Source organism: Musca vetustissima, unplaced genomic scaffold (genome assembly GCF_032173495.1).
Source record: "Musca vetustissima isolate MV318-11 ecotype Yass unplaced genomic scaffold, APGP_CSIRO_Mvet_v1 utg31364, whole genome shotgun sequence".
NCBI lineage: Eukaryota > Metazoa > Arthropoda > Insecta > Diptera > Muscidae > Musca > Musca vetustissima.
The window spans coordinates 18,653-40,504 of record NW_026886228.1 but is presented as its reverse complement, the minus strand read 5'-3'; the positions used below and the strand labels follow the sequence as shown (position 1 = coordinate 40,504).

At 33.8% G+C, this 21,852-nt stretch overlaps 1 protein-coding gene across 1 annotated transcript in view; it reads left to right on the top strand.

Annotated features, from left to right (window-relative positions):
• Positions 1-21,852, top strand: part of LOC133333769 (uncharacterized) — a gene marked incomplete at its 3' end in the record, with an annotated part of 64,525 nt that overhangs the window by 28,806 nt on the left and 13,867 nt on the right. The window contains exon 3 of the mRNA XM_061542060.1: positions 9,600-9,713. Coding sequence (XP_061398044.1) covers positions 9,600-9,713 — 114 coding nt within the window. The remainder of the gene's footprint in view (positions 1-9,599; positions 9,714-21,852) is intronic.

Sequence of the window (21,852 nt, the reverse complement as noted above, 5' to 3'; positions counted from 1 at the left end):
ATAACGTACTGAATTGAGCCTAGAGTGATGTCTGGCTTGTTTCGTGAAAATCTTTTCAGATTTAGATATAGCTCCCTTTTATTATAGATTGATTTTAAGTAATTGATGCACCAAGGAACCAATAGGCTGATAGGAACAAAACGTTCTGAAATTAGTATAACCTAACCTGTGACAAGTTTGTTTGAAATCGCTTAATATTTGGATAGAGCTTCCATATTTATTTTCGCCCGATTTCAAGTAAATTGGGCATCAAACTCCTCATGTTTGTCAGATTGACATCAAATTTTGCACAACTTACAAAATTGAGCATAGAATTACGTAGTTCGTATTGTTGAAGTACAAACATAGCCCAACGGATGACCTATTTTTATTTGTTTGAAGTCGATTTACATACTTTATGGATAGATCTAGGTAGATTCACATTTAGATAAATATCACATATTTTATTTCATCCAATTTCATGTTAATAGTCCTGTTTAATATACCCATAGTGGTGAAGGGTATCATATAGTCGGCCCAGGCCGACTTTACTACTTTCCTTACTGGTTGTATATGTAAATACAATACACCTTGTATAAAATTCTTTGACAACTTTATATTGACTTTAACCTGTAGCTTTCTTTCAACAAATCAAATGATAAAGTGAACAAGCTCTTTTTCAAAATTTTTTATGACCTCGCAATTTTTAAACACTGAATACAATATCAAATATAAAACCCGACCATATATTATTAAAGGGACAATAAAAATGCATAGTTAAAAAAAGCCATTATATTCGTCTAAGAAGTTAATAAAACTCCTTGAAACCCTAACTCCATTTGCCAAATTTTAATACATTTTTTGTTTTTTTTTTTTCTAATTTATTACTTTTTGAGTTGTTATTTAGTATTCTATTCCAACATGCACATGTCAAGACAAAAAAAAAGAAATCCCCCATAAAATACCAATAATATTTTGTTACATTCAGTGTCTTATCTAAGGAATCTAAAACCCCCTTTTGAATTTTAAAGAGAAATAGAAACATAATTTACTGTAGATTTTCATCAACTCGATGTTTCCAAATTTTATTTATTTATTTATTTTTTTTTTTTTTTTTTTGTGGCTTACTAAAATCCCTTCAAGTAAGAGAGAACATCACCTTTAAACAGCCTGGAAATGTTATTTCCAACACCCTTACCCCTCCACCTTTATCTCCCCTCCCACTTACCATTTGTGGTATTTGGCTTTGTTGTAAAACACCAAAACCAAACCTTAAAGCCACAATTGAGTGAATGAAAAAAAACTGAAGTGAAGTGCTGAGAGGGTGAAATAAAATCAATAATTGGGTCATAGCAGGAAGTAAAAACAAAAGGCAAACCAACGAGAACAATACATAGGAAAACTGGAGGTATAACAAATTGCAAGGACTTTAACACAGAGCTCATCCGTTCTAAGTGATAGAAGAAAGGAAAAAAATGAAACATAGAAATATTTGAACTTGTTTGGTTTGATGTCTAACATGTCCCATCTATGGCAACATCCATTTGAAACATTTATGTGCTTGAATTAGGATTACAAGTTGAAGCTTTAATGGGAAATGTACTAATATTGAAAATGCATAACATATATTAGGGTGGAAAAGGAAAAAGTCCAAGACGTGGATCTTTAAAGAAATATTTTTAAAATACCCATAAGGCGTAGATTTGTAAAGAAATATTTTTTTAAGGCGTGGATTTTTAAAGAAGCATTTTTTCAAAGACCAATAAGGCGTGGATTTTTAAAGAAGTATTTTTTCAAAGACCAATAAGGCGTAGATATTTAAAGAAACATTTTTTCAAAGACCAATAAGGCGTGGATTTTTAAAGAAACATTTTTTCAAAGACCAATAAGGCGTGGATTTTTAAAGAAGCATTTTTTCAAAGACCAATAAGGCGTGGATTTTTAAAGAAGCATTTTTTCAAAGACCAATAAGGCGTGGATTTTTAAAGAAGCATTTTTTCAAAGGCCAAGGCGTGGATTTTTAAAGAAGCATTTTTTCAAAGGCCAAGGCGTGGATTTTTAAAGAAGCATTTTTTCAAAGGCCAATAAGGCGTGGATTTTTAAAGAAGCATTTTTTCAAAGGCCAATAAGGCGTGGATTTTTAAAGAAGCATTTTTTCAAAGGCCAATAAGGCGTGGATTTTTAAAGAAGCATTTTTTCAAAGGCCAATAAGGCGTGGATTTTTAAAGAAGCATTTTTTCAAAGGCCAATAAGGCGTGGATTTTTAAAGAAGCATTTTTTCAAAGGCCAATAAGGCGTGGATTTTTAAAGAAGCATTTTTTCAAAGGCCAATAAGGCGTGGATTTTTAAAGAAGCATTTTTTCAAAGGCCAATAAGGCGTGGATTTTTAAAGAAGCATTTTTTCAAAGGCCAATAAGGCGTGGATTTTTAAAGAAGCATTTTTTCAAAGGCCAATAAGGCGTGGATTTTTAAAGAAGCATTTTTTCAAAGGCCAATAAGGCGTGGATTTTTAAAGAAGCATTTTTTCAAAGGCCAATAAGGCGTGGATTTTTAAAGAAGCATTTTTTCAAAGGCCAATAAGGCGTGGATTTTTAAAGAAGCATTTTTTCAAAGGCCAATAAGGCGTGGATTTTTAAAGAAGCATTTTTTCAAAGGCCAATAAGGCGTGGATTTTTAAAGAAGCATTTTTTCAAAGGCCAATAAGGCGTGGATTTTTAAAGAAGCATTTTTTCAAAGGCCAATAAGGCGTGGATTTTTAAAGAAGCATTTTTTCAAAGGCCAATAAGGCGTGGATTTTTAAAGAAGCATTTTTTCAAAGGCCAATAAGGCGTGGATTTTTACAATATTTTTCAAGTAACCACAATTTAGTTTAAAAATATTTGTGCAAGTAACAAAAAGGCGTGAATTGTTTAAAATGAAATTTTCAAAGTTAAGATCCTACTCCATTTCATACCTATTTGCCTCCCATCATATTCCATTTAACAACATCAGCTTACAGACAACACTGATTGACATTTAAAGGACGATTATGTCCCTATTCACATTATAATGCAGTATTCTTCTTTTCTGTTTTTCAAACTAAATTCTCAGTTCATTGAACTCTCTTGGCGAATAAAACAAATGTTATTCTTTACAACCGCCCTTCCCTTAAGTGTTGCTGATAAATTTCAATTCTTAGCAAAAGACAATTTCAAATAATCCTTGTCTGCTTGTGTGTGTATTTGTGTGCCGTTGTGTATTTGTATCTGATTGAAACACCTGTCTTTCCCAGACCTCAATGACAGTATTTAGACAATATCACAATAAAAGCAGCAACAACATTTTAAATCTTATCATGATTTATTTTGACAAAATAGGATACTTGGCTATAAAAACCCACCAACACAATTGTCGTTTAGGTAGGTAGATGTACTGAATTCTAAATCATTTTAATTTGATTATTATTTTATAACTTAAGGGATTTTTTTTTGATAATTATTGAAATGATAATTGTCTCGCTTTGTTTTTTTACGATGAAATTATATTTCACAAAAATACCTTAAGGGTATTTATTTGTCAAATATTTTAAATCGAAGTATTTCGGGGAAAGTTGGAATTTAAGAAAAATTATGTTTTCTGGGTATTTACAACATAGCAATAAATGTTCAGGAACAAACATTTCTTAAAAATACATGACCCAATAGTCATTGAAAAAAATATCTATAAAAAATACTCAACCTAATAGTCGTTGTAAATTATTTCTTTAAAAATCCACGCCTTATTGGCCTTTGAAAGTACATGTCTTTAAAAAAACTTATTGGCCTTTGAAAGTACATGTCTTTAAAAAAAACTTTTTGGCCTTTGAAAGTATATGTCTTTAAAAAAAACTTATTGGCCTTTGAAAGTACATGTCTTTAAAAAAAACTTATTGGCCTTTGAAAGTACATGTCTTTAAAAAAAACTTATTGGCCTTTTAAAAATAGTTCTTTAAATCCACGCCTTATTGGCCCTTGAAAAAATATTTCTTTAAAAATCCCCGCCTTATTGGCCTTTTAAAAATAGTTCTTTAAATCCACGCCTTATTGGCCCTTGAAAAAATATTTCTTTAAAAATCCCCGCCTTATTGGCATTTGAAAAAATATTTCTTTAAAAATCCACGCCTTATTGGCCCTTGAAAAAATATTTCTTTAAAAATCCCAGCCTTGTTGTTACTTAAAAAAACAGTAAGGAAAGTAGTAAGGTCGGAATGGACCGACTATATGATACCCTTCACCACTTTGGGTATATTGTTCCCTCGAAGGCACATACTCATGTCTTTCTGCAACCTATGATAAATTTAATTTCATTCGGGCAGATTTAGAGTCGTCTGCGTACCATGGGACAAATTTATGGAAAACGATTTGTAGCAAAATTGATACACGCGATTTGGTACGCCGCACTGGTTAAAATTTATTTTTAATCAGACACCTTATGGCTGCATCTGCACCAATTTCAAAAAAAGTCACTCAAGCTTCAATTTGATACGTTGTGCAAAATTTCGTGTTAATCGGACAAACACCAGAATCAAACGAAAATATATATGGGAGCTCTGTCTAAATCTAAACGGATCTTCACGAAATATAGCACACAACATTCTAGACTCAATTCAGTATACATATGCAAAATTTCGTGCAAAACGAAAAATAAACTCGAACTTCGGTGCACCATTTACCATAAATCGGACAAAAATATATATGGGAGCTATATCTCAATCTCAACCGATTTTCACGAAACTTAGCACACATCACTCTAGGCTCAATTCAGTTCTCTGTGCAATTCCAAAGATAATTAGGGACTTTGATGCACCATTTACATTAAATCGGACGAAAATATATATGGGAGCTATATCTAAATCTGAACCGATTTTCACAAAACTTAGCACACACGACTTTACGCTCAATTCAGTACGTTGTGCCAAATTTCGTTCAAATCGAATGGTATTTCGGGACTTTGGTGCTCCATTTACCATAAATCGGACGAAAATATATAGGGGAGCTATATCTAAATCTGTACAGATTTTCACAAAACTTAGCACACATCACTCTAGGCTCAATTCAGTTCTCTGTGCCAAATTTCGTGCAAATCCAAAGATATATAGGCACTTTGATTTTTTAGGGTATTATATTGAGCTATAATTAAATCTGAACCGATTTTCACGAAACGTAAAACACATCATTCTAGATATAATTAAGTACCCTATGCAAAATTTCGTACAAATCGAAAGATGTATAGGGACTGTGGTGCATCATTCACATTAAATCGGACGAAAATATATATGGGAGCTATATCTAAATCTGTACAGATTTTCACGAAACTTAGCACACATCATTGTGGCCTTAATTTATTACGCTGTACCAAATTTCGTGCAAATCCAAAGATGTATAGGGACTTTGGTGCATCATTTACCTTTAATCGAAGAAAAATATATATGGGAGCTATATCTAAATCTGAACCGATTTTTCCCAATTTCAATAGGGTTAGTCCTTGGACCAAACAAATGAGCTGTACCAAATTTCATCTAATTGGGATTATAAATGCGACCTGTACTTTGTTTACAATATAACATCTATAGACGGATAGACAGACGGACGGACATACATAAATCGACTTTCAAAGTAATTCTATGTATATTCTCAAAAGGAACAATGTGTCTATCCCGTTTCCTTTTGCCTGTTACAAAAATATGCAAAAAGACGTAATACCCTGTGGTGTAGAGTATACATACTTCTTTTAAAAAATCTAAAAAATATTTCTTTAAAAATCCACTCCTAATTTACCCTGCAATAGTATTTAATATACACTCCTTTAAAGTCTTTAACAAATCTCCTTATGCACTTCAAATTTCGCTTTGACATCACTTAAGCCACAAATTTTATTAGCTTGGCGTATTAACATTAACATAAGTCACAAATCCTACAAAGTTAAGTACAACAATTTTCAGTTGTCGTTCCTTGGCGAACAACAAGTTAATGGCTTCCGGCATTGATTGCTTCTTCTTCTTCTCTGACCGAAACATATTTATGTGTTTGCGTGTTAATTTCCAAAACAAAAATCCACGATTCTCCGCAAAAAAAATTGAATCATAAAAATGCCAATGGTATATTAAAATAAAGTACCTTTCGATATGTTTTTGGCAGAATATTAAAAATTATGTGTCTGTTGGGTGTGTGAGTGCGTGTGAGTTAAATCCCACCACAAAATTAGAAAATGCCATAAACAAGCAGTTTTTATGAGCACAACATTTTGTTTTTTGGGGTTTTTGTTTCGGTGCTTTGTGTTTACTCTTCGCCTTCTTCAACTGCTTGGTAACATAAAATCATTTATTAAATACTTTAGAGGTTTTTTAATGTTCTTCATAAACAAAAAAGCCCCGAGTCCACATTCAATTATCATAAAAAACTTGAAACAATGTCTGAAACATTAACGTGTATAGCTCCCAATCCCAGTCATTCGTCATTCACACAATGCATCATAAAGTGTGTGAGTGTGTTTGTGTGTGGTTGAATGAGTGACGTTGTCAGACTCAACATTTCAAATGTTGATGTAATGTCTCTCTTTCTCTCTATCTATCTTCCTCGCTCTGTGTTTTATGCAAAATAAACTGTAATTTTATGTTAAAAAGATTAACCACTGAAGCGTATGATGAATATTAATTGTTGTACAACCGCATATGTAATACGCCCCCATTCCCTATTCAGCCATGGATATGTGTGATTGATTTGTATGCTATTATTAAATAAGTGAAATATTTGACAAGTATTCAGCAAAGGTATATTTTAATAAATATAAAACCATGCCGATAATAACAATATTTTCTATGGGGAATTTTTGAACAAAATGGTTAATAATAATATACACTACATTTTTATTTAATAAACCAGTAACTTCAACCTTCACCACTTTGGGTATATTCTACATATATATAGACGTCGCCTTTTCGAAGGAATATTGTCATGAAATTGCACGAACTTAAATCTAAATCTAACCCGATTTTCTCGAAACTTAACACACGAGCTATGGTAGGGACAGATTTTCATCTCAAAGGCATGAAAATCCCCATGAAAATGCATAACAACAATTGTGTGCCAATTAGCCAAACTTTGGGTCTTTAGTGCACAATTTACAATTAATCGACGATATCTAAAATATATAGAGGACCTAATTCAGTACCCTATGCCAAATTTCGTGCAAATCGAGAGATATGTAGGGACTTTGAAACCCCATTTACCTTAAATCGGACGAATACATTTTCTCGAAACTTAACACACACCATTCTATACTCAATTGAGTACACCATGCCAAATTAGGTGCAAATCGAAAGATATATAGGGACTTTGGTGCCCCATTTAACTTAAATCGGACGAAAATATATATATATATAGGAGCTATATCAAAATCTGAACCGATTTTCTCGAAATTTGACACACATCATTCTAGAAACAATTCAGTATACTACGCAACATTTCGTGCAAATCGAAAGATATATAGAGGCTTTGGTGCATCATTTACCTTAAATCGGACAAAACTATATATAGAAGCTATATCTAAATCTGAACCGATTTTCTTGAAAGTTGACACACATCATTCTAGGCACAGCTAAATATACTACGCAAAATTTCGTGGAAATCGAAGCATATATAGGGACTTTGGTGTACCATTTACATAAAATCGGGCAAACTATATATGGGAGCTATATCTAAATCCGAACCGATTTTCTTGAAACTTGACACATATCATTCTGGACCTAATTCACCACCCTATGCCAAATTTCGTTCAAAACGAAAGATATATAGGGACTTTGGTGCCTCATTTCCCTTAAATCAGACGAAAATGCATATAGGACCTATATCTAAATCTGAACCGATTTTCTTGAAATTTGAATCACATCATTCTAGACACAACTCAGTATACTACGAAAAATTTCGTGCAAATCGAAAGATATATAGGGGCTTTGGTGCACCATTTACCTAAAATCGAACAAAACTATATATGGGAGCTATATCTACATCTGAGCCGATTTTCACGAAACATAACACACAGCATTCTGGACCTAATTCAGAACTCTATGCCAAATTTCATGCAAATGGAAAGATATATAGGGACTTTTGTGCCCCATTTACCTTAAATCGGTCGAAACTGTATACCGGAGCTGCATCTATATCTGAACCGATTTTTCCCAATTTCAATAGGGTACGTGCTTGGGCCAAATAAATGAGCTGTGCCAAATTTCATCCAAATTGGATCATAAATACGACCTGTACTTTGTTTACAATTTAACATCTACAGACGGACGGATGGGCATACATAAATCGACGCAGAAAGTGATTCTATGCATATTCTCGTATCTCGTTTCCTTTTGCCTGTTACAAACATATGCACAAGGACATAATACCCTGTACCGAAATGAGGGGTATAAAAATGCACGTTAAAATAATATTTATTTGATAATCCATGACTTAGTAGGCCTTGAAAAATATTTCTTTAAAAATAGGACCGAAAAAAATATTTGTTTAAAAATCCCTGAAACGAAATATTTTTTTAAAAATCCGCAGGTCTCAGAAAAAATATCTATTTAAAAGTCCTATGCTATTTACATCACTCATACGCCCTCGGAATTTCTTCCATATACCCATTGCTCATACGTCCCATAGCATTGTTCCCAAACACACATTCACAATAATTATACGCCTCCCCATACAAATGAATTACCCTGTACCGAAATGAAGGGTATAAAAATGCACGTTAAAATAATATTTATTTGATAATCCATGACTTAGTAGGCCTTGAAAAATATTTCTTTAAAAATAGGACCAAACAAATATTTGTTTAAAAATTCCTGAAAAGAAATATTTTTTTAAAAATCCGCAGGTCTCAGAAAAAATATTTATTTAAAAGTCCTATGCTATTTACATCACTCATACGCCCTCGGAATTTCTTCCATATGCCCATTGCTCATACCATAGCCTTGTTCCCAAATACACATTCACAATAATTATACGCCTCCCCATACAAATGAATTACAAATGTCAATACGCCTCTTTGCAGTAGAACTTGATGTAATTGCTGTAATAGAATTTTAATTTATGTTCTATTTCAATTCCACAACTTCATCGTTTGCCAAAATAGAAATGCACAGTCATTGAGATAATGTTCCATTTTATTCTGTTTCTGTTCGGACAAACTAACAAAAAGAGGAAAATCTATCAAATGGCGCCACACTTAAAATCCCTAGACCATAGACTTGGTCTACTTGGTTATATTTGTGACACAATGACAATTATTTTGCGTCACAGCCATCGCAACGAAGTGATATTTGGTAACAATTTGTCCCAACAGTTTTTATGGTCTTAAATTGTTAACCGCATTTATGGTTTTATCCGGACTCAAAAGAAAAGGTCATTGATGCGTGACGAAATGAAATCGTTTCTGGAATCACTCCAACCAGAGAGAAACGGAACAATTGAAAATGTTAGTTTTATAATAAAAGAATATTGAAATACCTTAAAAGAATTTAACAAAAAAAAAAAATCTTAAATTAATTTCAGATAAAATTAAAGTTTCTTCCATAGCTAATAACTTTTTATATTTTTGATCTTTTACAGCGCAGCGAAAATCCAATGCATTTCTTGATGTACCCACCATGAACATGCATCATCTCAGAGTTTCCGATGATGAGGATTTGGATAGATTACGGACGTTTAGCGCTTCAAAAGGAGGTAAGAAGAAAAAGAAAATGTAAACGACGTCAAACTTTGCATACTCCACATTATAAGGCAGTCGAATTTTTTTAAACCTGTTGGGAACCTTATATTTAAACCATGTCAACAAAAAAACCAGTCGGACTATATCATGTTAAATTACATGCCAATTGGAAGTCGTAGTGTCTTTGGAGTGTAAAATCGGAATAAATTATATAAGTTGTTTATTTTGAAAGTGGTCTAAAACCATTTTAGGTTCTGGTACAAATCTTGGTTTTCCATATATACTATCATGTTGAAGGCACAAAGCCACAAACAAATTTAATATTACATAACAATATTTTAGAAACAAAAATCAACCCAAACCTTTAAATATCTCAATGAAAGGAAAAATGAACTTAAACCAGTTTCAAAATAATACGACAAATATATTGGACCTACATCTAAACTGAAATGGTTTAAAGCATACTTGACGCACATAATTAAGTAGACAACATGTAATCCAAATTGTTTCCCTCTATATGACATAATAACCTATGATGGATCAGAGCGGAAAGGACCAGCACTTATTCTCTATAATGTCGAAATACCTATATATAGCTATATCATTTCTTAAAATGAGGATTGAACCATAAAAATACATACAGGTCCAATGTGGACGTCAAAATGGAAACCCCTAAAAAAGATTTGCGCAAAAAGTTTTTGTCTTCAAAGATTCCGAAAGCACTAAAATTCCAAGAATGGACAACTATGTCATAACTAGTTTTTAACCCATCTAATGTCAGGAATACCACCTCTTTGTAAAAATGCATCTTGGATCATAAATTTATTCAAAACCAGTAAAGAAAGTAGTAAAGTCGAACTGGGCCCACTATATAATACACTTCAATACTTTGGGTATATTCTTCATATGTATCCTAAAAGACGTCGACATTTCGAAAGAACATTGACACGAGATTAAACGAACTTAAATATGTGGTCTTTATCTAAACCGACTAATATCAATCCCTACACATGTCATTCTGCAACCTATGCTAAATTTTGTGAATCGATTTAAAGCAAACTTGACAAGGGCTATGCTGCATTGTTTAAAATTTAATCTCAATCAGACACCCATTGCATACTTGGTGTACAATTAATATGAATAAGTCAAAACTATATACGGAAGTTATGCTATATATATATATATATATATATATATATTTGGACTGATTCCAGGAAACTTGCCAGAGATCGGAATAGCTATGGATCTTTAGTGCACCATTTACGTAAATCAGACGAAATATGTAGAAGGTGTATGTTAATCTGAACCAATTTTCACGAAACTTAGCACACATCATTCTGGACGTAATTCAGTTCGCTATACCAAAATTCGTGCAAATCGAAAGATACACAGGGACTTTGGTGCTCCATTTACCTTAAATCCGACGAAAATTTATATGGGAGCTATATCGAAATCTGAACCGATTTTCACGAAACTTTGTACACATCATTCTAGGTTTAATTCAGTACGCTGTGCCAAAATTCGTACAAATCGATAGATATATAAGAGCATTGGTGGACCATTTACCGTAAATCGGACGAAAATATATATGGGAGCTATATCTGAATCTGAGCCGATTTTCACGAAACTTAGCACACGTCATCCTAAATGTAATTCAGTACGCTATGCCAAAGTTCGTGCTATGCCAAAGATGGAGTCACCCATCAGGAACCCGGAATATTTTGACATTCCTAGTTCGGGTGTGTTATTAAAAAATATATTTTTCATAATAAAAGGGAAGGTATGCCATTAATAATGGGGAACTATATCAGTCATATGATCACGTTTACAAGACCAACATATGCATAGAATCACTTACTGAGTCAATTTATGCATGTCCGTCTGTCCGTACGTCTGTCCATACATGTTTGTGAGCAAACAACAGGTCGCATTTATGATCCGATTTGGATAAAATTTGGCACAGGTCACTTATGGGAGCTATATCTAAATCTGAACCGATTTTCTCGAAACATGGTACACATCATTCTGGACATAATTCAGTACGCTATGCAAATCGATTGGTGCAAATCGAAAGATTTTCAGGGTCTTTGTTGCGCCATTTACCAAAAATCGGCCAAAAATATATATGGGAGCTATATCTAAAACTGAACCGATTTTTCCCAATTTCAATAGGGTTCATCCTTGGGCCAAATAAATGAGCTGTACCAAATTTCAGCCAAATCGGATTAAAAATGCGACCTGTACTTTGTTTACAATTTAACATCAGACAGAGAGGCAGACAGACGGACGGACGGACGGACATGCATAAATCGACTTAGAAAGTGATTCTATGCATATTCTCAAAAGGAACCATGTGTCTATCTCGTTTATTTTTGCCTCTTACAAACATATGCACAAAGACATAATACCCTGTACCACAGTGTGGTGAAGGGTATAAAAAGGATTTGGTTCAAGAACCCAAACCAAAATACCGAAAATTGGGGGTACCCTTATATGGGGGCTACCCGAAAAAATTGACCTATGTTTATAATTGATAGTGGAGAGATTTGCTACCTAATAGGAACTCGACGTACTAAATTACAGTCAATTCGGTCGAAAAATACGATCAGAACCCCCAAAATACCAAAATTTTTGGGGGGACTACCAGAAAAATTGGACCTATATTTATAATTTTTAGTGGAGTAAGTTGGTACTCAATAAGAACCCAATGTACAACATTTCAGAGAATTCAGTTATAAAACGAGTCCAAGGGAGATTTTCTACCCAATAAGAACTCCAAGTACCAAATTTCATCGAATTCGGTCGAAAGATGCGATCATTGGGGGTACCCTTATATGGGGGCTATCCGAAAAAATGGACCTTTATTTATGATTTTTGGTAGGGAGATTTGCTACCCAATAAGAACTCAAAGTACCAAATTTCAACGAATAAGGGGGTACCCTTATATGGGAGCAATGCCTATACGTGGACCGATTTTCTCCAATTTCAATAGGGTTCGTCCTTGGGCCAATTAAGTGACCTGTGCCAAATTTCATCCAAATCGGATGATCAATTCGACCTGTACTTTGTAAACAAAAATACATGGACGGGCGGACAGACGGACATGCATAAATCGACTCAGAAAGTGATTTTATGCATATTCTCAAAAGGAACCATGGGTCTATCTCGATTATTTTTGCCTGTTACAAACATATGCACAAAGACTTAATACCCTGTACGACAGTGTGGTGAAGGGTATAAAAATGAGTGGATTCATGCAGTACGATAATAGAACAATTTTCTTTAGAAAATTTTATTATTTTAATATTTTCCACAGAAAATCGCAACAATATTCATATATTTCATTCTGCAAACCACCTCTCACTACCTTAACTTCATACAATAAATGTCTCACAATTATTTTACATAATAAACACATATTTCATTTATCCTCTTCCACCTACAGATTTTTTCTACTCGTAATTTTCACAAAAACCCCTTAGGGATTTTTTTACAATTCTTGTAACACAGATTTCTGCCATTCATGTCTTATGGAAAGCCTTTCATTTCAAGGGGATTACATATTCGTGACAAAGGATATTCACTCGTTCATTCACTCAATCATATTAAGTTATTTTCATGCAAAATGGTAACAATAATTTACAATCAATCATATGTCTGTCGTTCCTTGATTGTCTCTTATATAATATTTTTTTTTCTTGCAAAAAGTCAGAGACATAAGATTTGATTGTTGGTCGAGGAGGAGGTTTGTCAAAAGGGACTTATACAAAATAAATATTTACATTTTCATGTTGTCTATAAATATATAAAAATCTTTGGGGTTTGCTATAGATGGTAGACAGATAAGATATTTTATGATGTTATTTTATTTTAATAAAAATGTTGTGTAAGATTTTATATTAATGGGAAATAGGAAAAAAATTAAGTTTATATTGTAAACAATTCTAGAAATTTTTTTAGTTTTTTTATACCCTTCACCACACTGTGGTACAGGGTATTATGACTTTGTGCATATGTTTGTAACAGGCAAAAGGAGATAGACACATGGTTCCTTTTTAGAATATGCATAGAATCACTTTCTGAGTCGATTTATGCATGTCCGTCCGTCTGTCTGTCGATGTTAAATTGTAAACAAAGTACAGGTCGCATTTATAATCCGAATTGGATGAAATTTGGCATAGGTCACTTTTTCGGCCCAAGGACGAACCCTATTGAAATTGGAATGTAAACGGTCCCTATATATCTTTCGCTTTGCACGAAATTTGAGGCAGAGTAATGAATTAGGTCTAGAATGATGTGTGCAAAGTTTCGTGAAAATCGGTTCAGATTTGCATATAGCTCCCATATATATTTTCGTCCGATTTAAGGTAAATTGTGTACCAAAGTCCCTATATATCTTTCGATTTGCACAGCATTTGGCACAGCTTAATGAATTAAGTCTAGAACGAGGTGTGTCAAGTTTCCTGAAAATCGGTTCAGATTTGGATATAGCTCCCGTATATATTTTGGTCCGATTTAAGGTAAATTGTGTAACAAAGTCCCTATATATCTTTCGATTTGCACGAAATTTGGCACAGCGTAATGAATCAGGTCTAGCATTATGTGTGTTAATTTTCCGTGAAAATCGGTTCAGATTTGGATATAGCTGCCATATATATTTTCGTCCGATTTAATGTAAATGGTATACCAAAGTCTCAATATATACTTCGATTTGCACGAAATTTGGCATAGCGTACAGAATTAAGTCTAGAACGATGTGTGTTAAATTTTGTGAAAATCGGTTCAGATTTAGATATAGCTCCCATATATATTTTCGTCCGATTTTCGGTAAATAGTGCATCAATGTCCTTTTATATGCTTCGATTTGCACAAAATTTGGCTTAGCGTTCTAAATTGAGTCAAGAATGATGAGTGGTGAGTTTCGGGAAAATCGGTCGAGATTTCGATATAGCTCCCATATATATGCTCATCCGATTTTATGTAAATGATGCACCAACGTCCCTATATATCCTTCGATTTGCACGAAATTTACCACAGCGTACTGAATTAAGTCTAAAACGATGTGTGTTAAATTTCGTGGATATCGGTTCAGATTTAGATATAGTTCATATATATATATTCCCTTTGTATCCTTCGATTTGCACGAAATTTCGCATAGCGTGCTGAATTAAGAATGATAAGTGGTGAGTGTCAGGAAAATCGGTTTAGATTCCGACATATCTCCCATATATATTTTCGTCCGATTTTATGTAAATGGTGCACCAAGGTTCCTATATATATCCTTCGATTTGCACAAAATTTGGCATAGCGTACTGAATTAAGTCTAGAGAGATGTGTGTTAATTTTCGTGAAAATCGGTTCAGATTTAGAAATATCTCCCACATATAGATTCTATTTTTAACAACGCGCCGTACCGAATAGAGTGTATCAATTTTGCTATAAATCGTTTTCCATAAATTTTCCCCATGTTACGCAGGCGGCTCTAAATCTGCTCGAATGAAATTAAAGTTAAGATAGGTTGGAGAAAGAGGGAACATAGACATGCAATTGTTAGGATACATATGTACAATATATCCAAAGTGGTGAAAGGTATATTCGGCCCAGTCCGACTTTACTACTTTCCTTACTGGTTTAAATTTTGAAATGTGAAATAATTTACAGTACTCGGTATAATATTTCTATGAGACAAAATTTATTTTATGACCAAGGGAGAGGGGATGAAATATATTGGCAAGTATATTATGAAATCATAGATCAAGTGTTTGAGTTAAAGAGTGTTGAATTTTGATATGGCAACTCCAAAGTTCATGACATATTTGAACTGACATGTCTTCAGTCAAATCGAATGAGAAATATTTTTGTCAAATATATCCTTCTTTTGTACGATCTTTAATCCTTAATTCAAAGACAAGAAATCACTATTCGCATATACTTTTCCCTACTCAGACCTCCTACCTGGGAGCTATAGCAGAATCTGAACCGATTCTAGGCTGAATCTTGTGTACCACAGTGTGAAGTATGGTATTAAAATAGTCATTGGCAAAGATTAACTATGCCTTTTTAAAATACGAACTTTGTTCATCAACACTTGGCAACCGATTTATTTTTTTTCATTCGCAAATGCCCATTGCAATTTAAATTTTATGCCAATAAAAATACAAATTTTATTTGACTTTCCAAATGGTTGAATTTTGCAAAATGTTTTTTTTTTATTTACTTTGTTCGTTTTTTGTTTAGAGAATTCGTATACAAAAACATTTTCCTTGTTTATATTAGACAACAAGCAAATGCACACACACACGAATCTTATGGCGTCAGTGATAATCCTCAACTCACGTCCATCGTATTTTTTGGTGTTTCAAATGAAATGAAATTGATTTTGGGATTTTCCCAGTTTGCGATTTCTATATTGCCAATCGTTTAATTAAATAAAAAATTTCAATTTAGGATAGAACATGTTTCAACATGTTCATAAAAACACAAAGTTAATTTAAATTGAAAGAGGCAACAAAATTTGGAAATGGATTTTAATTGGAGGCCAATAGTAAACAAAATAATAATGGCATTATGTTCGAACTGACCGAAATTTATGCATTCTCCTCAATTCAAAAAACCATACATATGTTCGGACTCTGAAGGCTATATCAAAGATTTTCCTCTACTTACAAAACCCCGGCCAATATTGAAACCAGTAAGAAAAGTAGTAAAGTCGAACTGGACCGATTATATGATACCCTTCCCCACTTTGGGTATATTGTACATATGTATCCTTACAATTGCATGTGAATGTTCTCCTCGAAGGAACATACTAAATTTAATTTCATTCGGGTAGATTTAGAAAACGATTTATAGCAAAAATTGAAATTAAATTAAAAATTTAATTTCAATCAGACACCCGTTCGAAATACATATAGAAACTATGTCTTCATCGGCACCAATTTCAACAAAAATACCGTCATTCAAGTCTCAAATTGATACCTTGTGCAAAATTTCGTGTTATTCGGACAAACATTGTAAAATCAGACGAAAATATATATGAGAGCTATATCTAAATCTGAACATATGTTCTTGAAACTTTCCACACATCATTCTTGACTCAATTCAGTACGCTATGCCAAATTTCCTGCAAATCGAAAAATATATTCGGACTTTGGTGCACCGTTTACATTAAATGGGACGAAATATATATAGGGCTATATCCAAATCTAAACCGATTTTCACGAAACTTAGCACACATCATTTCGATTTTTTATGAAACATAGCACACATCATTCTAAACTGAATTCAGTACGCTATGCCAAATTTTGTGCAAATCGAAGATTATATAGGGTCTTTGGTGCACAATTTACATTAAATCAGACGAAAATTTATATAGCAGCTATATCTAAACCTGAACCAATTTTCTCGAAAAATGACACACATCCTCCTAGACACAAGTCAGTATACGATGCAACATTTCGTGCAAATCAAATGATATATAGGGACTTTGGTGCACAATTTACATAAAATCGGACAAAACTATATATGGGAGCTATATCTAAATCTGAACCGATTTACAGGAAACTTAGCACACATGATTCTAAACTTAATTGAGTACACCGTGCCAAATTTCGTGCAAATGGACAGATATATAGGGACTTTTGTGCATCATTTACCTAAAATCGGACGAAACTATATACGGGAGCAATATTTAAATATGAACCGATTTGCACGAAACTTAGCACACGAGATTCTAAACTCAATTGAGTACACCGTACCAAATTTCGTGCAAATCGAAAGATATATAGGGACTTTTGTGCACCATTTACTTAAAATCGGACGAAACTATATCCGGGAGCTATATCCAAATCTGAACCGATTTTCTCCAATTTCAATAGGGTTCTTCCTTGGGCCAAATAAGTGAGCTGTGTCAAATTTCACCCAAATCGGATCATAAATGCGGCCTGTACTTTGTTTACAATTTAACATCTACAGACGGACGGACGGATATGCATAAATCGACTCAGAAAGTGATTCTATGCATATTCTGAAAAGGCACCATGTGTCTATTTCGTTTCCTTTTGCCTGTTACAAACATATGCACAAATACATAATACCCTATACCACAGTGTGGTGAAGGGTATAAAAATATTATTTTGTAAATCCATGCCAATATGTGCCTTGAAAAATATTTAAAAAATATGATTGTAAAAATCCACCCCTATATGGGCCCTTGAAAAAATATAATTTTTAAAATCCATTCCTAAACTGGACCCTGAAATATATTATTTTAAAAATCCACGCCTTGAAAATCTATTATTATACATTTGACTACATTTGCCCTTGAAAACATATTATTTTAAATGCCAGGCCCACATGTGTGCTTATATTGGCCATTAAAAATATATTCTTTAAAAAAGGCACGCATATTGTGGTTCCAAAAATATTCTTTTAAAGACAACGTCTCGATTGGAAAAAATATTCTTTAAAAAATTTTAAATTTGGGCCATAAAAAAATCACACATATATTAGCTGTTGAATAAATATTTCATAAAAATCCACGCCATTATTATTAAAAAAATTGCCGCCTAGAGTGGCCCCTGAAAAGTTATTATTTTAAAAATACACGCCTACAATGGCACATGAAAACCAGTGAGCGGAGTAGTATAGTCAGACGGGGCCGACCATACGATACCCTACACAACTACCACGGAACTCAAAATTTCTGCGGATGTTTATTCCGAGCCTGGGCAATATTTCGTGCTATTTGCATCCTCTTGCCCGATTAGAGGTAAACAGCACCTCTTCCTCACACTGACATATTTTCCGAATATTACGAGTATTCAGTGCAGATATTGTCCAGATTCTCTTCACCGTGGGTTGTGTGACTCGAAAATAACACAAAAAATTATGTTTTCGGTCCACTTCATTTCAGAAATATTATCTGATAATTATCGAAAATTATACGCTTTGTCCTTGACCATAACTGGAACCTTATGGAGCATTTCAAAGCGATCAGCGGTATAATTCCGCTCTCTAGAGCGATTAATAGGTTACTAAATAATATACGAATACTGAGATACCTGTAAATATTTAGGTGTAACTCCCACATCCGATCACATACAACAATATAATTGGTATTAATTTAAAGATCAACCACTCCTCTTGGGTATAATATCAACTTCTCTGGTCTATGTCCTTCAGGGGTAAATATATACGTTATAGAATACAAATGTTGTCATTTTTTACACAAATGTTAGGGTTCATTAGACCCGCTAAATATTGACCGATCATTATCAAAACAGGCATGCTTATTCTTTGGCCCGATCCCCTTCTCCATGCAAAATTTCACGATGTTTTGGGCCATAATTGCGGCCTCTGGAGCGACCAGAAAAACCGACAAAAATTTAGTATTTGGTCCAATTCATCCCCTAAATATTAACCGATTTTTCCCAAAAACGATAGGGGTCTTCATTGGCCAGAACCCATCCTACATACAAAATTTCGTGAAGATTGGTACATAACTGTGGTCTGTATCGTGTTTACAAATTATAATGGACAGACGGACCAATATTTCGCGGCGTTACAAAATTTTGGAGCTGCACAAAGCTATAATACCCTGACAACATTGTTGTGTAGGGTATAAATATTATTTAAAAAAAAAACCCCTATATAAAGTATCATTTTAATATACAACCCTATATTGGTCCTAGATAAAAATTCACGTCTGTATTGGCCCTAGATAAAGTATATTTATACCCATCAATACTGTGGTACAGAGTATTATGTCTTTGTGCATATGTTTGTAACATGAAAAATAATCGAGATAGACCCATGGTTCCCTTTGAGAATATGCATAGAATGACTTTCTGAGTCGTCTGTCCGTCTGTTGGTGTTAAATTGTAAACAAAGTACAGGTTGCATTTATGATCCGAATTGGATGAAATTTGACACAGCTCACTTGTTTGGCCCAAGGACGAACCCATATATATTTTCGTCCGATTTAAGGTAAATGGTGTACCAAATTCCCTATATATCTTTCGATTTGCACGAAATTCGGCACAGCGTAATGAATAAGGTCTAGAATGAAGTGTGTGAAGTTTCGTGAAAATCGGTTCAGATTTAGATATAGCTCTCATATATAGCTTGGCCCGATTTTAGGTAAATAGTCCACGAAAATTCCTGAAAATATTTTGATTTGCAAGAAATTTGGCACAGCGCAATGAATAAGGTCTAGAATGATGTCTGCCAAGTTTCGTAAAAATCGGTTCAGATTTAGATATAGATCCCATGTATATTTTCGGCCGATTTTAGGTAATTGGAGCACCAAAGTCCCTGGAAATCTTTTGATTTGCACGAAATTTGGCATAGCGTACTCCCTATGTTGGCCCTAGATAAAATATTCTTTTAAATATACACCCCTATATTGGCTTCTCACAAAATATTATTTTAAAAAGCCACGCCTAGTTTGGCCCTTGAAAATATTCTTTAATAAATCCACGCCTCAGTTGGCCCTTGAAAAATATTCTTTAATAAATCCACGCCTCAGTTGGCCCTTGAAAAATATTCTTTAATAAATCCACGCCTCAGTTGGCCCTTGAAAAATATTCTTTAATAAATCCACGCCTCAGTTGGCCCTTGAAAAATATTCTTTAATAAATCCACGCCTCAGTTGGCCCTTGAAAAATATTCTTTAATAAATCCACGCCTCAGTTGGCCCTTGAAAAATATTCTTTAATAAATCCACGCCTCAGTTGGCCCTTGAAAAATATTCTTTAATAAATCCACGCCTCAGTTGGCCCTTGAAAAATATTCTTTAATAAATCCACGCCTCAGTTGGCCCTTGAAAAATATTCTTTAATAAATCCACGCCTCAGTTGGCCCTTGAAAAATATTCTTTAATAAATCCACGCCTCAGTTGGCCCTTGAAAAATATTCTTTAATAAATCCACGCCTCAGTTGGCCCTTGAAAAATATTCTTTAATAAATCCACGCCTCAGTTGGCCCTTGAAAAATATTCTTTAATAAATCCACGCCTCAGTTGGCCCTTGAAAAATATTCTTTAATAAATCCACGCCTCAGTTGGCCCTTGAAAAATATTCTTTAATAAATCCACGCCTCAGTTGGCCCTTGAAAAATATTCTTTAATAAATCCACGCCTCAGTTGGCCCTTGAAAAATATTCTTTAATAAATCCACGCCTCAGTTGGCCCTTGAAAAATATTCTTTAATAAATCCACGCCTCAGTTGGCCCTTGAAAAATATTCTTTAATAAATCCACGCCTCAGTTGGCCCTTGAAAAATATTCTTTAATAAATCCACGCCTCAGTTGGCCCTTGAAAAATATTCTTTAATAAATCCACGCCTCAGTTGGCCCTTGAAAAATATTCTTTAAAAATAAATCCACGCCTCAGTTGGCCCTTGAAAAATATTCTTTAATAAATCCACGCCTCAGTTGGCCCTTGAAAAATATTCTTTAATAAATCCACGCCTCAGTTGGCCCTTGAAAAATATTCTTTAATAAATCCACGCCTCAGTTGGCCCTTGAATAATATTCTTTAATAAATCCACGCCTCAGTTGGCCCTTGAAAAATATTCTTTAATAAATCCACGCCTCAGTTGGCCCTTGAAAAATATTCTTTAATAAATCCACGCCTCAGTTGGCCCTTGAAAAATATTCTTTAATAAATCCACGCCTCAGTTGGCCCTTGAAAAATATTCTTTGGCCCTTGAAAAATAAATCCACGCCTCAGTTGGCCCTTGAAAAATATTCTTTAATAAATCCACGCCTCAGTTGGCCCTTGAAAAATATTCTTTAATAAATCCACGCCTCAGTTGGCCCTTGAAAAATATTCTTTAATAAATCCACGCCTCAGTTGGCCCTTGAAAAATATTCTTTAATAAATCCACGCCTCAGTTGGCCCTTGAAAAATATTCTTTAATAAATCCACGCCTCAGTTGGCCCTTGAAAAATATTCTTTAATAAATCCACGCCTCAGTTGGCCCTTGAAAAATATTCTTTAATAAATCCACGCCTCAGTTGGCCCTTGAAAAATATTCTTTAATAAGCCTCAGTTGGCCCTTGAAAAATATTCTTTAATAAATCCACGCCTCAGTTGGCCCTTGAAAAATATTCTTTAATAAATCCACGCCTCAGTTGGCCCTTGAAAAATAT